General features: G+C 39.5%; 1 protein-coding gene across 12 annotated transcripts in view; it reads right to left on the bottom strand.

The window, feature by feature from the left end:
• The window catches only part of LOC135213510 (coiled-coil domain-containing protein 9-like), a 139,395-nt gene that overhangs the window by 20,583 nt on the left and 102,392 nt on the right, over positions 1-16,420 (bottom strand). For all 12 annotated transcript variants that reach the window (XR_010314142.1, XR_010314141.1, XR_010314144.1 and 9 more), the window contains 2 exons: positions 1,449-1,571; positions 407-615 (listed from right to left, as the gene is read on the bottom strand). Coding sequence is in view for 8 of the 12 variants with exons in the window: in XM_064247420.1 (XP_064103490.1) it covers positions 407-615; positions 1,449-1,571 (332 nt within the window). In the remaining 4 variants the exon portion in view is untranslated. The remainder of the gene's footprint in view (positions 1-406; positions 616-1,448; positions 1,572-16,420) is intronic.

Raw genomic sequence — 16,420 nt, 5'->3', positions numbered from 1 at the left:
TTTTTATGAAATTTTTTGGGGCAAAAGTTACTTATACGGCAGGAAATACGGTATCATTATTTTGCATGAGAAAACAAGGTCTTCTAACTCAAAAGTTTGTTTTGGACTAGCTACTACCCATCAGAATTTCACCAACCAGGATGCCTGTGCAGCTGATATATGTGAAAATTAAAAGCTCTGCAGTCACTTTGATAATTAACTTGTGATATTGTCTTCAACAGTAAATTTTCCCATTAAATGGGAGAAATCAAATTTGAAACCATCTTGACAAAATGAGGCAATTTCAGCAGAAAGTGAACATAACAAGATAGGTAACTAATTTCTCATCTGGTCCTGCAAAGGGAAAATCTGATGTAAAAATGTTAATGATAGAGATAGGTAATGGTTAAAGGTTCTCACCACTTACATCTTTCATTTCATCACTGATTACTATAATGTCATCACTGGTAACTATACTTTCATCACTGATAACTATAACTTCATCTTCTGAAGGAGTCTTCTCATCACATTCTTGGGATGGGCCTGGTGGACTCCTCCAATTAGCATCTTTGGGATCATTACTTCCAAGCTTAGGCTGCTTTTGAACCAGATGAGTATCTACCTTCACAAACTTTTCTGAAAGAAAAATTATTCCATGTAATATTTTTATCTAAGAATAAAATGGCATTGTATCAAACTGCTTGGTAAATTTTAAAAAATACCAACATTCTTTGTACCAGTTAAGGTAAAATTATGCCATGCTTTTTATTACTGTAATGGTGGAATCTAAAATTATGGACTTTTAGGAGATTTAGGTGTCTGTTAATAGTTGCTAACAGTGAATGTATGTTACCAGTAGAATATTTTCAGGCTTAAACTTGGATAGCTGTAAAACTAATTCAATCTCTTAGCACATAACCCCATGAAAGTCTAGCAATGTGACTGATCTCATTTAATAATTTTATATTATATTGCAAAGCCTTGCATCCAGAATCCTTCTATATAAAATAAAGTGACGCATTAAATTAATTTGAGATCACTGTCAAATTCCTTCCCTTCCCCACTTTATTACAACTAGCAGTGGTCACCAGACATGTTGGCAACACTCATCCACACTGCTGGACATGGGTAAACATTGCATTTCAGTTACTGTTTCCATGTTAAACTCTTCTGATTGGCTAATCTCAGGTGATATGTAAGAAAGTTACTTTAAATCTGAAAGATAAATTACAGGTTTGTGAAAGTCTTGAGAAAGGAGAAAGCTGCAAGACATTGATTACTGAATTTAATATAAGTATATCTCATTACTTAATAAAAAGTCCTGCATTGATTACCATAGTTGTTGTTGAGTCAGTTTATAAAATTATATCAAGAAATCAATTGTGCATAACAAATTTCCTTACAATCATGTGAAATTTTCCATTAATTTAACTAATAACAGTCTGTCAAAAGTACATTTCCTTATTTACCTCGAGATTCATGACTATTTCCCTTTCTTCGTTCTCTCTGTGATTTACGCTGCGGCTGACTAGGCTGTGCAGAACCCTCATTATTCGGAAGATGAATCAAGTCGGCCAACTTGAAATTTTCATCTGATGGGCAAAAAATTCAGATTAATTTCTCTACACTGGCAACATTCATATCAAATCTACCCTTTAACTTAAACCTCTACAAAATACTTGCTTTTCTTCCTCTACCATGACACAGTGCTAATTTTTAAATATCATACATTGCTTCTAGTTTTATCCAGAAGTAATTTGCTCAGGGTAGAACTCGATTTCTCTTTATTTACCTTATTAGAATTACTAGTCAGGCTTCCAATCTCTCCTCTCATCAATCTCCTCCCCCTGCCACCAAATGAGAACCGTTTCTTCGTACAGCTTTTATCAAGGACTTTCCTTCACAGGCAGGGTCCATGCTGATTACCGTAACAACATCCATATGGTTAAACCTTTAAATATATGATCTCCTTTCTGTGATGCCATTTTCTATCAAGATCAAGTTCTTACACCTTATACAGTGATGATTTTCTCTGTTCAACCTATTACGTAATTCCCGTACTTTTATGACAGTTTTCCAAAAACTCTTCATTCTTGCCACAAATATGATTTTATTGTATTTTACATGGGAAACTTCATCACTATAGTGGCTCAACTCCACCCATGCAAATGTGGGAAAAATTGAGGTTTTTATCTCTTCTTTTACTAAGAAAAATGAATTAGTCAACATCAAACTACCGTATATTTCGGCGTAGAAGTTGACCCTTTAGCCCCAAAAAGTCATGCCAAAATTAGGGGGTCGACTTATCTAACGGTAACAAAAAGTGAATCTTTATTATTTTGGCATGTCAGTACAGGAATCCAGGCTTTACAGTTGGCTAATAACAATGACAGCCTTGTTGAGGTAACTATGTATGTAAATACCAGTATTAAAAACATTTCACACTGTAATACAACAATAATAATACATTAGAACATCCATTACCTTAAATAAAATGAAACAAATCAAAGTAACTTGAAGAAACCCCAATCGCACATCAAGTGTAAGCATTGCGTAGCTATTTGTAGTACAGTAATTGAGAAGGATGCGTTCACTCTGACAGTTTTGTATTTACCGGGGTATTGTTAAAAAACATTTAAGGTATGAAATCTTTATTTATTACTTAAAAAAAAAAAAAATTGTATTTAATAGTAAATATGTATTTAAAATCCTTCAAAATTACTTGACTCATCGTCACTTGAATTAAACAATTCATCAGACAAATTATCATTCACGGTTTCATCATAAGGATCCCAGTTTGAATCTGGTGAATCAACTGCAGGTTCGTTTTCCCTCAAATGAGCCTGTTTATGCCATAGAAGAACCAATGGTCAAGGAATATTCCAACATAATAATAAAATACCGGCACGTCGTTTTAACAACCCAGTCAAAACGTTAACTTGAGTGGCAGTTTGTACATACATATATACGTAGGCTGTTATGCAGCGTTAGTTTGCGCTTTGTTTGTTTACATTACACTCGAGTAACATATCTTTCGTTTCGTCATTTCTAATCATATTTGCCAGTATTCATCTTTTATATATTACACAGATTTGTTAATATACTGAGTATATTACCTGTATTTCTTATGGTAAGTAGAGCAACATATGTACTGTAATAACATTCAGGTTATTTTATATGATACGTTTTACCCTGCTGCTTATTTTGAACGTACGGTTGGCCTCGTATTTTATAGGTCGACTAATATACCCGATATTAGTTAAAATAATAAAAATTTACTCAGAATTGGGGGGTCGACTTATCTTGCGGTCGACTTATACGCCGAAATATATGGTACATATGTATTCCTGATTTTTGTCTTGATATGAAAATTTTTTTAAATCTTTGTATTTTTCATAGCTAACAAACCTTCGGTCTTAACAACAAGATAATCTTCTAGCGTGAAGTTAAAAACAAAGATTGTAAAACAAGGAATCTGTGGTATCTGGTAGCTCATGCTTATACGAGGTGGATGCTGGTCACTGACCAGGCTTGGAACCTCATGAAGCACCAGCCTTTCTTCAACTGCCTTGTAGAGTTATGTATCGCTTTGCTCTCCTTTTCCCAAGCCGGTTTTTTGATCGAAGCCTGTGCATTATTTTATTTTCTTCAGCCCAGAAGTTCCGTGGACATCTACATTTTGAGACAGCCTTCCTTGTTCAGTGTGTTGACCTTCCTTGGGACCGTTGCAAATTGCAGATGTGACTTTTCCTCTGTGCCGTCATCACTTGCATTATGAGTGATATGCTGGCCCATCTCCCAAGGGAGTATTGCCCCTTCAGGGAGACAGGGCCCAATTACTTTTGTTTTTTAGTACAAGCAGTCCCCAGCTTACGACGGGTTCGGCTTACGATGTTCCGAGGTTACAACGCTTTTCAATTATATTCATCAAAAATTATTTCCAGGGTTATGGCGCTTACAATGCCAATCTGGTGGAAGAAATATGACTCAAAAAATGCAAAATAATCAATATTTGGAGGTTTTTTATGAAAAATGCAATAAAAATGCAGTTTACATAGTTTTTAATACACCCAAAGCATTAAAAGTAAGGTTTTCTTGGGATTTTTGACAATTTTCCGGCTTCCAATGATTTTCAGCTTACAATGAGTCTCAAGAACGGGACCCTCATCGTAAGCCGGGGACTGCCTGTATTTTACTTTCGTTTTATTAAAGATAACTTGGAAACATTTGTATTGACGTTAAATGTTTTTATGCATCTTTTTATCTTCTCACACATTTCTTGGAACCTCGTAATGTTTTAGTCTTTCAGAATGTGTGTTTCAAGATGTTTGAGACGTAGGGGTTCGTGTTGCAGACAAGTTTTTTATGCTAGGATTCAGCTGACTGGCATAGGAGTACATTCCCACAATTCTTCAACACGAATTTAATGGCGTACGATTGTGATCTCCCTGTCTGCTTCCAGGCCCAGTCGTGATTGTCGTTTCATCTCTTTCCATCATTTTGATGAGAGTGGGGCATGGGTTGTACAGCTCAGTACGGCTCACTCCCACCTTTCCCTCCATCCTCATATAAATATGATTCTTTTAGCTCTCCCAGGATAGAAATCTTTCCTGAGGGAGGGAGAATATTAGGTTTCTTTACAGGCTCTGCAGTTGTCAGCCCTGCTTCTCGTCAGGAAGTCTGTCAGCGGTGGCGGTTGCCCAGAACTTGGGAGCCCTCTACTTCACTTTTGTCTGACAGAGATGCCACTTCAGTAATTTTCCACCCACAAAGGTTTGGGGGACAATGAGGTCCTCACATTGTGTTTAACCCCTTCTTTACTGGGTGGGTGAGCAGAATGTAAACATTGCGTTCGCTGCCGATCCGAATATCTCGCTAGTGTCCCTTGTACAAGGGACACTGGTGGTCGGTGAGAAAACTACAGCCTTGAATAGAAATTCGGTCTTACAGAATGTTGGTATATCCACCTGGAACATGCACATAAAATATTATCAAAATAGAACAGTAAATAAGCACGTAATAACAAAAAAAGAGCAACACTAAAGCGAAAGCCCCGCCGATAAATATGGAAATTGCAAATTTTAAGTATATCTCTCAAAAATTGGTTGATGTCGATTTCTAATTTTTCTAAGATTAGTTTCATCACAGAAAACAACTTTAGGGGTATCAGGGGTATCTAAACTAATTTTTCAAGTTTCTTGTCCTCAGAAAAAATTGCTTTTTTGCTTTTTCTCTGGTTTGGTTTTTTATATATAAAGTTACTATAAGGCTTTATTTTTACCTTCATTTATCTGGTGTTCATATCTTTTATTTGTAAAATGTAATAAGTGAATAAATAAATAAATACAGTAAATGATGATGCAACTGGTTTTATACTTGGGTAGAAGTTATTACATGTTTATGCTTAACTGGTTTTGTGATTTTTTGTTGAGACGCAGTTCATCTGTCACCTACACACTACTATACGCAGTAATAATATTTTTTGGGTTCACCATACGTCTGGCATCGTGTCATACTGTTTATTTTGCTCCAAACTCTTCAAACCGAAATTACAGAATGATTGGAAGTCCCTATCTGAAAAGAGGAGTTTTGGTGGTCCTTTCGTACCACCTTTATGCACCCGGGGCGGTGTAGTAGACTTGAATGGTGGTACCCGCCTACCTCCAAACAAACTATCGGTAATGAAGAGGTTAAGTACAATAAATTTTCAACATCAATAAACTTCCAGATTTAAATAACCATACTGCAATATTATTCTTCATTTAAATAAATTATTTCCTCCAACCAATACCAGTACTTTGAGAGCCCTTAATCAGCTGACAAGAATCTTTTGCCTTGATTTTCCATGAGATAGGTAATTGTTTTTATGGCATCCAAAATCCCAAACTTGTGGGAGATTAGGAAAGGTCATAAGCTTCTACCTCAGTAAAAACCCTTTCCTTCAAACTCTCAATTTGAGTTTAGCCTTAACAGTGCAGGATGCATCCCAGCCAGGTGCCTAAAGCAAGAAGTTCCAAAAAAACATTCTACCATACATGTTCAGACAACTTCCTAAAGCATGAGGCACTGAATGCTCTTCCTTTATAGTGAACATTCTTTGACTGTGGATGTACTGAATGTCTCCAAGTTTTTCGCCATGATTGCGCCTTACCTCGGGTAGGACTTCAAGATGTGCTGTTGTTGGTGCTCATCTTGTTCTTGGTGCCCGCTTGTTACCAAGAGTAGAGCTGTAAGTGATGATGTCTGATATTTTTCCTGCATCATTTGCTTACATGATGAGCTAGGAATTTTGCATGAGATATGCTACCTGTTTCTCTTATAAGTTAACTTATGAGCTTACCTTATTTTCTTACTCTGAGCAATTTGCAATACTGCCATTTGTTCCTTTACTTTTACAGTATATACTGCTATTTGTTTTTGCAGTTTTACCTTACTGATGGTAACATCAGCACCTTCCCAGTTATTTGTGTTTCCTTTGGTCTTCTGTTCATACCACAGCTTGGTAAGACTTGCACAGACTTTTTGTTACTACGTATTATAGAATCAATGGTCACGTTATCTTTATATTTACTTGTATTTATGTGCATGAATGATAAATCTTAATCCTGCATCAAAGGTAACAACTTTGCAAGGTGTTTGATGCTCTCAACTCTAGGGCTTCTATTAACCCTTAAATGCCGAGCCGCTATTTACCAGTGTCTCTCGTATGCCGGCGGCGTTCGGGAGTTAGTGCCGAAGCGGAAAAAGTTTTTTTTTTTAAATCACAGCACACTTAGTTTTTCAGATTAAGAGTTAAATTTTGGCTCCTTTTTTGGTCATTGCCTGAAGTTTAGTAAGCAACCATCAGAAATGAAAAAAAATATCATCATATATAAATATGATATTGTTATGATACAATAAAGTTTGTTCATACTTACCTGGCAGATATATATACGTATAGCTGTATTTTCTGAAGTCCGACAGAATTTCAAAAACTTCCGGCACACGCAGTGGTCGGCCAGGTGGTTAGTACCCATTCCCGCCGCTGGGAGGCGGGTATCAGGAACCATTCCCATTTTCTATTCATAATTTTTATTTCCACTGTCCCCTGAGGGGAGGTGGGTGGGTACTTGATTATATATATCTGTCAGGTAAGTATGAACAAACTTTATTGTATCATAACAATATCATTTTGTTCATGAAACTTACCTGTCAGATATATATATAACTGAATCCCACCGTTGGAGGTGGGAAGGGACAGAATAGAAGGATTTTGGGAAACAAATGCATGGAGATGATTTACATCTTGGTTCCACCTGTTAGCATAGCTGACTTCGTGATTACTGTCACCCAAGTCTGCTTCTGCTTTACTAGAGTTGCCAGCGAGGTAGAGACCTATAAAGCTGGTGCACTCCAAAGTAAAATAAATATATATATATATATATATATCACCACCTGACCAACCTAGCCAAAGTTAAGGTGTTTTAACTAAGGCTTAAGAGTTAAGAAGTCGCCATTGGCGGCAACTCAATAACTAAATTAAGAGCTCTTCCTAACCATTTTCTAAAGGATAGGATGAGTGGTGCTTCTTGCCCCCAAGATTGTGTCTGCAGACACGTATGGCCCTAGCGAGCAGCAGATCTCATATGCCGTCTTCACATCCCGCAGGAAGTGTGAAGCGAACACAGAGTTACTTCGCTAAAACGTGGTACTCAGTATGTTACTGAGTGCCATGCTCTGTTGAAATGCTTTCGAGGCCGCGCCCTCACCTCTTGAGCATTCAGATCAAAAGATTTCAAATCTTTGTGCAAACACAATGAAGGAGCCTTTTTGAAAGAACTCCTTAACACTAGAGCCAGGGTGTTCTTTGATATGGGCAAGTCTGGTCTTTTTCGGAACACTGCAGATTGTCCGAAGGACTTCGACTTTCTTTAGTTTTATGTAGATAAAACTTGAGAGACCCGACAGGGCACAGGACTCTCTCTGGCTCTTGCCCAATAAATTTTGCCATCCCTTGATTCCAAGCTCTTGGCCCAAGGACTAGACGGGTTTCCATTCTTAGGCCACAACGGAAGGTTTAGTGAACACACCGCATTGTGTTCCCTAAAGCCAAAACTTCTGACGATGGCTTAAAACCTCACTAACCCTCTTTGTCGTATCTAGAGTGGTTAGAAAATAGGCCTTTCTGGTCACGTGCAATAAGTTAACCAAAAGGAGAGGTTCGAAATGCTTTGACATCAAGAACTTCAGACTACGTCTAAGTTCCATATAGAAAGCTTCGATCTGGACATGCACAGTCAGTCCGTCTGTACTAAAGTCAGGTCACCGACCAGTTGACCAGTCAGACGAATCAAGACCATAAGGCACTATTCTTCGCTGAAGGATGAGTGTCTGGACTGCCTGGGCGATTCAAGCTAAGCAAACCTTGGAAGGTGTATCAACGCAACCCAACGTCGTTAGCGAATCAACTCCTGAGCAACTCCTGACTCGAGCTTCTGGTGCCAGGAGAAAGGAGCGAGGAGCAAAAAGGCGATTCAGTCCCGAAGGACGAATGCCTGACAGTCCAACCTGGTCTCATGTAAAACGATCATCGGGGGTGTATAAACGCAACCGACTTCGTCAACAAGAAACTCAGGGCTACTATATGTCGCCTGATCTCGCACGAGTGTCTGACTCCGAGAAAACAGGTGAGACAAAAAGTAGATGGTGAGCGAGTTTCGAGATTCCACAGAACTCAAAAGATCGTTGAAGGGCTTTGTTTGTTTTGACAGAAGAAATCTCTGAGCCCAAAGGCCATCAACAACATATTTGCGTATTCTTTAATAGTTGTGACTGCCAGCTTATCCCATTCCTCAAACGGAAAGGGAAGACGGTAATCTTATGCTGTCAACATCTCGATAGTCTGAACGTAGTCAGACTCAGAGCGGAGAGGTTATAGGTACCTTTCGTGTTAGAGTAGACCGACTCTCGGAAAAGGTCCTTGGAAAGTGAACTAGGAAGGACGTGACCACTGTGAATCTAGGATCTTGAAGGCCAACATGGGGCGATCAGCGTCATTGTCGCTCCCTGTGACGTCATAAATCATCTTATTACATTTCCTAAGCGTTTGAAAAAGGGGAAAAGACTAAACATCCATCCCCGTTTAATATCATAGGATGGCGTTTAATGGTACCGCTCCCGGATCGAGAATAAGGGAGCAGAGAAGAAGCCTCTTCGTCCTCAATATAGCATAGAGATCAATGAAAGGACGTCCCTAAAGTCTCCACAACTCTCAACATAAGATTCCACTCGGAAGTCAGTAGTTGCTGCCGTCGATCGAGACGATTCGTACGGACTTTTGCAATCCTGTAACGAACCTCTAGAGGATCGTTACATTCTACGTCTGTTGTTATAATAGGCTCTTTCTCGTAAACCCGAACAGTGACCGAGAGAAGATACTTCCTAAGATATGAGAGAGCTGTGGAAGATCAGAGTTGATATGGACCACTGGTTCCAAAAACTCGTTTCGAGGACTGGAGGGACGACCGAATTGCTTCCACTTCTTTCAGATTATGATCCAGGACATCTGAAACCCTCTCCAGATGTCCGGCACCTTCTTTCTATCACCTCAGGTGATATTTGACGCACTGAGAGATGTTCAGAATCATTCCTAGATCTCGAATAAAATTTCAGTTTCCAGGTAGGAAAAACATGTAGACGTCTGAATTGCAGTCTATTCAGGGAAACAAACTTCTTTAGGAAGGAAATAGTCCCCAGCAAGCTCATCCATTCCCTCACACAGTATGTTTACTTCCCTAATAAGGCTGCGCTTTACCTAAGCAGAAGAGCATATAATAGTGCAATGTTGCGGTAGACTCGTAGTCCTATACCATGCGGTAACGAGCACCGAAAGGAGTAAGAGATATCTCTGTTGAACATAGTAAGGCAAAACGAATGCAAGGTTTATTCATTCATGTAAGAAATCCCCTCAATCTTAGGCTAAAGTCCGTGATTGTAGGGCAGAGATACAGTTAGTCAGTCAATCCCGCAGGAGAGACGTAACCGCCAGCACAGAGATACGGTTAGTCAGTCAATCCCGCAGGAGAGAGAGACGTAACCTACCGCGCATGACAGCACACGAGCTGGTACTGGTTGGACTGGGGGACAGTTACAGCAGCAGCTTACGATCGTCGTCTCTTAACTTTATGCCTGGGTTGCCAGCTACCCTATACTACGAAGAAATAGGTCCGTTATTTTTGAGCAGAAAGAGACTCTCAAGCTGGTATATTTAAGCGAAACAGAAAACGCTAAATATATAGATGCGTTTGTGTCGTCATAACACTACCATACAACGGTAAAAGATAAATCGGAAACTCCTGGAAGGCTGCAGGGAGTAACGATTAAATGTCCTTAAATTAATAGACAATAGACCTCTCGGTTGCCATCCGAAGAGGTAACGACAGCAAGCGTATATGACTTGAACCAACCAGTAGTAAAATAACGCAAGGCAAAATATATTATATTACAATAAAGTTTGTTCATACTTACCTGGCAGACATATATATAGCTGAATTCGGAAATACAGCTACATACATATCTGACAGGCAAGTTTCATGAACAAAACTTAGAGAATCGAAGCAGACAGCTCAAGCTTCTTATGTTATTGGACATAAGCATTCATTGACGTAGTCTACAAGTCTATTTCTTGTACGAGTCTGCGAATGACGAATGAGAGCTCTTCCGAATCTTGTCAATAAGAGCTTATCCGCTTACGCAATATGAAGTTAATGAGATGTTTGTCAATGAGAACTAACCCATTTACGGGACAAAGAGAGATTTTGTCAATGAGGGGATACCCACTTACTTGACAAAACGATAGTATATTGTCAATGGGGGAAAGTCACTGAATTGACAAAACGTAATCCAGGAAGTCAACATTTTATTTTTCCGATTCCCGTCTCAAACGAGGAAGGGGCAAGAATCCTGTTAAGAGACTGGGCTTACGGCAGGTAGAACGACGATGTTCAATTCGGCAGCGTAGTCCCGACTAGAAACTAACAAAATCTATCATCTGAAAAACCCTTTCAGATGGGCTAAAAGGCTTGCAAAATTATCCTGGGAAGAGGAAGAAACTCTCCAACCAGCTTCCTCTCCCGTATCACAACTAATGCCTGCTAAAACTTAAAATTTATTGGCAGTATGGCAAAGGAAGTCCTGTCTTGCGCTTTCCTGAAGAGCGTCCTTTTGATGAGTGCCTTTGCAAGAATCCTACTGAACGTTGCCGAGAGTCCTGACGTGCAGGACGTCGAGCTTTTACATAACCCGTAACTGCCTTATCGCAGAGTCTTGACTGCGGTAGAGCAAACGAGATCTTCCCTTGAGCTTTCCTTAACTCCATCCACCTTTGCGAAAAGCAATATAATATTGACAGAGACCTCTTGAATTCACGAAACCCGAGGTCTTGCTGGGTTTCGAAGACGAAGTTGTCTGTTCACTTTAAGCTTCCTCCGAAGCACTGCTTACTTCACATTCTTTGCATGTGAGGTATAAGGTATCACCGAAGGTAGAGGTAAAAATTCTTGAGGCCCAAATCGTAAACAAGAGCTTGAAGAGTTCAACAGAAACGTTCAGCCAGGCGACACACCTGGCGTGCGCTGGCGCACGCGCTCGGTGTCCACTGGTGCGCGCTTGGCGTGCACCCGCGCGCGCCTGGCTTCCATCCGAGCGTCCCGTCCAAGCCGAGTGTCAAAAGAAGCGTGCAGAAAAGCGTCACGCTCCTGACAGGCGTCAAAACAAGCGAGAGAAACTGCCTTCAGGGAAGAGCGAGATACATCTCGGAGAGAAATCCGACTGCATGAAGCAGTCTCAGGAGAAGGGTTGATCGTGTGAGAATACGAGGGGCGAGGGAACGCCTTCTTATTCTCACAGTAACAAAGCTCGGACCTCCGCTCTCAAAAGCGTCCTGCTACTAAGACTTCTTTTTCATATTTCTCGGTGGAAAGACGTACACGTGATCAGGCGACGTTCGCCTTCTTACTTCTTGCTGAAACGCATAACGAGAGAGAGAGAGGACGTGAAGCGTCCTCTTCTATAAAGCTATTTAGAGGGCGCGAGTCCTTCCGAAAGCTCCAACCCCTGCGCGGGGAGGACGCTTCGAAGGACGAGAAGCAATCCTTCAGGATTCGTGCATGTGCACGCACGTTGGCAGTCTGGGGATTTTCATCAGAAACTGCCGAAGGCACGCCAGATCGGTGGGGGTTCCTCGTAACCCTCCTTCGGCTTTCGACATGCTCTCTCCCCGGGTCCTGGGAGTCAAGCAGAGGTCCCGGCCTAGAGGCGAAATAAGGCCGATCTGACGCACCCTCCACTACACAAGGGGCACTGTCACTGCACTTAGCTACTTCACTATTGCTCTCTAAAGCAAGCACTTTCGATTCTAAGTTACGAATCGAAAGAGTATTAGAGAAAGGGCAATAACCTCTACAGACACTGTTTTAGGGCCCGAAGGCAACATTACAGGGTTAGGAGTAACAATAACAGAAGTAGCACTCTTCACAACAATGAAGGAGAGCGATCACCTCTCGCAGACATATTCATAACCCGTAGGCCATACTACAGGGTTTGGCAAAATAAAGTCTACAGGAAAGTTAGCAGGTTCACTACCCTGACTTTTGTTTACTGATTAATTGCGTACATACGAATCATACGTCTTCCTTACGGAATTAGACATGTTTACTGATTAATTGCGTACATACGAATCATACGTTCTCCTTACGGAATTAGACAAGTCTCACACTCCTTTTACATGACAAATCTCAACAAAGAAGCAAGACCCATACCCCTCGGTGCATACCAAGTGCGGATCTACCGAAATTTTCGGTAGCCACACCCTATCTTTGCAGACAACACCCTCTGAAACTAGCCTAACTAGATTCAGATATCTTATGCAAAAATGAATCAAATTCAAATCAATTTAAGATAGCGTATGCCTAGCCACAAATGCAAGTAAATAAATTAAAAGACAATTAGGATACTTAGCGGCAATGAAGTTTCCAAAATCCTAAGCCGGAGGTACTGAAAACAGGTGTTTCCAGCACCGGCGACAGAAAAATTATGAATAGAAAATGGGAATGGTTCCTGATACCCGCCTCCCAGCGGCGGGAATGGGTACTAACCACCTGGCCGACCACTGCGTGTGCCGGAAGTTTTTGAAATTCTGTCGGACTTCAGAAAATACAGCTATATATATATCTGACAGGTAAGTTTCATGAACAAAAGTGGAATATATGACAGTACAAAAGAAAATTTCATATATAATTGTATACAAATCGCACTGTGAGCTAAACGGTTAAAGCTAATAAGTTAATTTTTTTTTATTGTATTGTACACTAAACTGCAATGATTTTGGTATATAACAAATTGTAAAACGATCAAAGCAACACAGAAAAAATATTATCACAAAAGATGCATGAATTCGTAATGTGCGGACATAAAAAAAGTTTTAAAAAATACACCATAATCAAAATATTGTGCCAGAGACTTCGCGTTTGTTGCAAAATGAAGGTAATTGATTGAATATTACTAGACTGTAAGTGTTTTAGCTTACAATTGCAGTTTTCGACCATTTTAGTTTATCGTGATTTATATGAAAATATTTCAAAACAGATGAAAGCTACAACCATGAGTTATTTTTTGTTGTATTCTACATGAAATTGCGCACATTTTCATAAAAAAAGTTTATGTAATGGCTAACATTAAACGGTGCAAACATTACGACAAACTGACGAAAGAATTTCCTATTTTTTTGGAAGAGTTACCCCATGGACATAAGGAAAAAGTTTTTTTTTTCAAAAATTCACCATAAATCAAAATATTGTGCTAGAGACTAACAATTTGCTGCAAAATGAAGGTAAATGATTGAATATTACTAGAATGCAAGAGTTTTAGCTTACAGTTGCGTTTTTTTACCATTTCGGTAGAGTCAAAGTTGACCAAAGGTTGAAATTGCACTTATCGTGATTTATATGAAAAGATTTCAAAACTGATAAAAGCTACAACCATGGGTTGTTTTTTGTTGTATTCTACATGATATCATGCACATTTTCATATGTAAAACTTTATGTAATGGCTAATATAAAACTGTGCAAAAATTACGACAAAGTGGCGAAAGAATTTCCGAGATGTGTCGCTTTTTAGTGCGAGAAGAAAGAAATTCGCTCATGCGCACCTGTGTAACGCTTGTAAACAAAACAACAGCTTGATCCGTGAACTCCCAGCATTCCTCAAGGCGCATGATTTAAAATTTTTTGCAAACTAGGCCTATAACTATTTTTCCGCGAATATTTCAAAAAACTTTTTGTAGTTGACGTATTGTACATCAATTAAGCACCCGACAGACAATTTTAGTCGACATATAATACGTCCAGTCGGGGTTTAAGGGTTAATTAATATGAATCTCAGTGTCATTGTGCCTATGCGTGTGTTTTCTGGGATTAGGTCTGGCAGTCTTTTTGCTGTTCCAGGATAGATCTACTTTTGCTTTCTCTTCAGTATGGTCAACTATTCACAATATTCTTCCTTCTCAGACACTGAGCCATCAAGACAACTCCTCTCCTCAAAACTAGACAGCTGCAAGGCAGTATCCACTGAGGAATTTTACTATCATACTAATTCTTAGTACAGTGGACCCCCCGTATTCGCTTTCTCCAGATTCGCGGACTCACACATTCGCGGATTTCTCTCGGGAACGTTTCCCTGCATTATTCGCGGAAAATTCGCGCATTCGCGGTATTTTTCTATGGTAAATATCCACAAATTCCTGGTTTTTTTTATGAATTTCATCATAAAATGCACTTTTTGTGATAAAACTATTAAAAAAACCATGTATGAAAATTTTTAGTGGGTTTTTCTTGAGTTTCAACTAACAAAATAGGCTGTTTTTAGCATTTTTATAGGGGTTCCAAACATTTGCGGGTTCTAACTATTCACGGGGGGGTCTGGTACGCATCCCCCGCAAATACGGGGGGACCACTGTACTCTCACCTTGAGAACTTTGAAGACTCAATTTGTTTTTGCTCTTCATATTAAATCCCTGAGGCTGATGGAACAGTCTGACAGGCTCAATTCAATTTCCTGCCCTTTAATTCTACTCTTCTGTAAACTTATTAGCTGATCTTGATCTACTGCTATATACCTGTTAACTATTTTTTCCCCCCTGTACCCTCTCATTCAATCCTCAACAGTTTGAATTTAATACTGAATTAATATTTCTCCATCTACCTGTTAAGTTTAATAATGTGAGCATATAAGAAAAGGGACCCCATATCTTGGGTCAATTTCAGTGGCTATCCAACACAAGAAAAGTGAAGAAAGGTTTGCAAAAAATAACAAATCCAGTCTAAGGTATAAGAACATACATGAATTCCTATCTACAGTTATATCTTGGTTGCATAGCTGCTTAGGACTGAGATGTATTTGTACGTATTTTCTGGTGAGCTACATAATGGAAATTATTTGATTCTAACTGAATATTATATATTGTAGTATTCTAAGTACATTGAAGGGTTTTAGTTACATTAAACATGAAACATAATGCAAGAACACTATTAAACACACTTACAATTCACTCTGGAAAGGAATAAAAAATAAAATTTAGGTCAAAGGCCAACCACTGGGAACTGAGGTCATTAAGTGCTGAAAGGGAAATTGAGGGTAAAAATATTTTCAAGGTGTAACACAAAGAAAAACTAGCAGTTGCCCCATGAAACAAAAGCCAGGAGACGGTGGAAAGTAAGGTGGAACAAAGAGAATATGAATGAAGGTTGATCAGTAAAAGGAATGAAAGGGGTTGCATTTAGCATCACAAGGGATGCAGGAAAGAAACTCAAGTAATGCCTAGCGTGCCCCACATGAGGTGTACTGACAGCACTACCACCCTATGGAGGACATACACACTGTAATGGAATCATTTAGGCAATATCAATGTATTCCCATAATGCTCGGCATTACTGAATGCGAAAGATTTAAAAATACAATCCTATTTCCAAGATGTAACTCCGAGATAGATTTATAAGGGCATCCTCGACTTATGGCGACATCAACTTCTGGTGATCTGATCTTATGGTGCTTTTAGTGCCCAAAAAGGGGCATTTTACAGCACCTTAAAGGGCTGTAACATCAAGTTACGGTGCATTAAGTGCCGTTGATGATGCTAATGGCAAGAATAGGCATCAAGTTGACTGTGCTTATGGCGCTGTAACTTGATGCAACATCAAGTTATGGCGCCGCTAAAGCACCTCTAAAGGTGATGCAGCGACTTACGGTGTAAATCAACTCATGGTGTGGCCCTGGAACGGATCTCCGCCATAAGTTGAGGATGCACTGCATTAAAAAGGGATTTTGACGTAAGGAAAAATCTATTTCTGGGCGATTGGCTCGTGTCACCAGCGAAATATCCTTTAATCTATTATTTCTAGGGTAAATG

The sequence above is a fragment of the Macrobrachium nipponense genome, chromosome 43, assembly GCF_015104395.2.
Source record: "Macrobrachium nipponense isolate FS-2020 chromosome 43, ASM1510439v2, whole genome shotgun sequence".
Classification (NCBI taxonomy): domain Eukaryota; kingdom Metazoa; phylum Arthropoda; class Malacostraca; order Decapoda; family Palaemonidae; genus Macrobrachium; species Macrobrachium nipponense.
The sequence above is the reverse complement of the archived record's forward strand: the minus strand, read 5'-3'. Positions and strand labels throughout refer to the sequence as shown.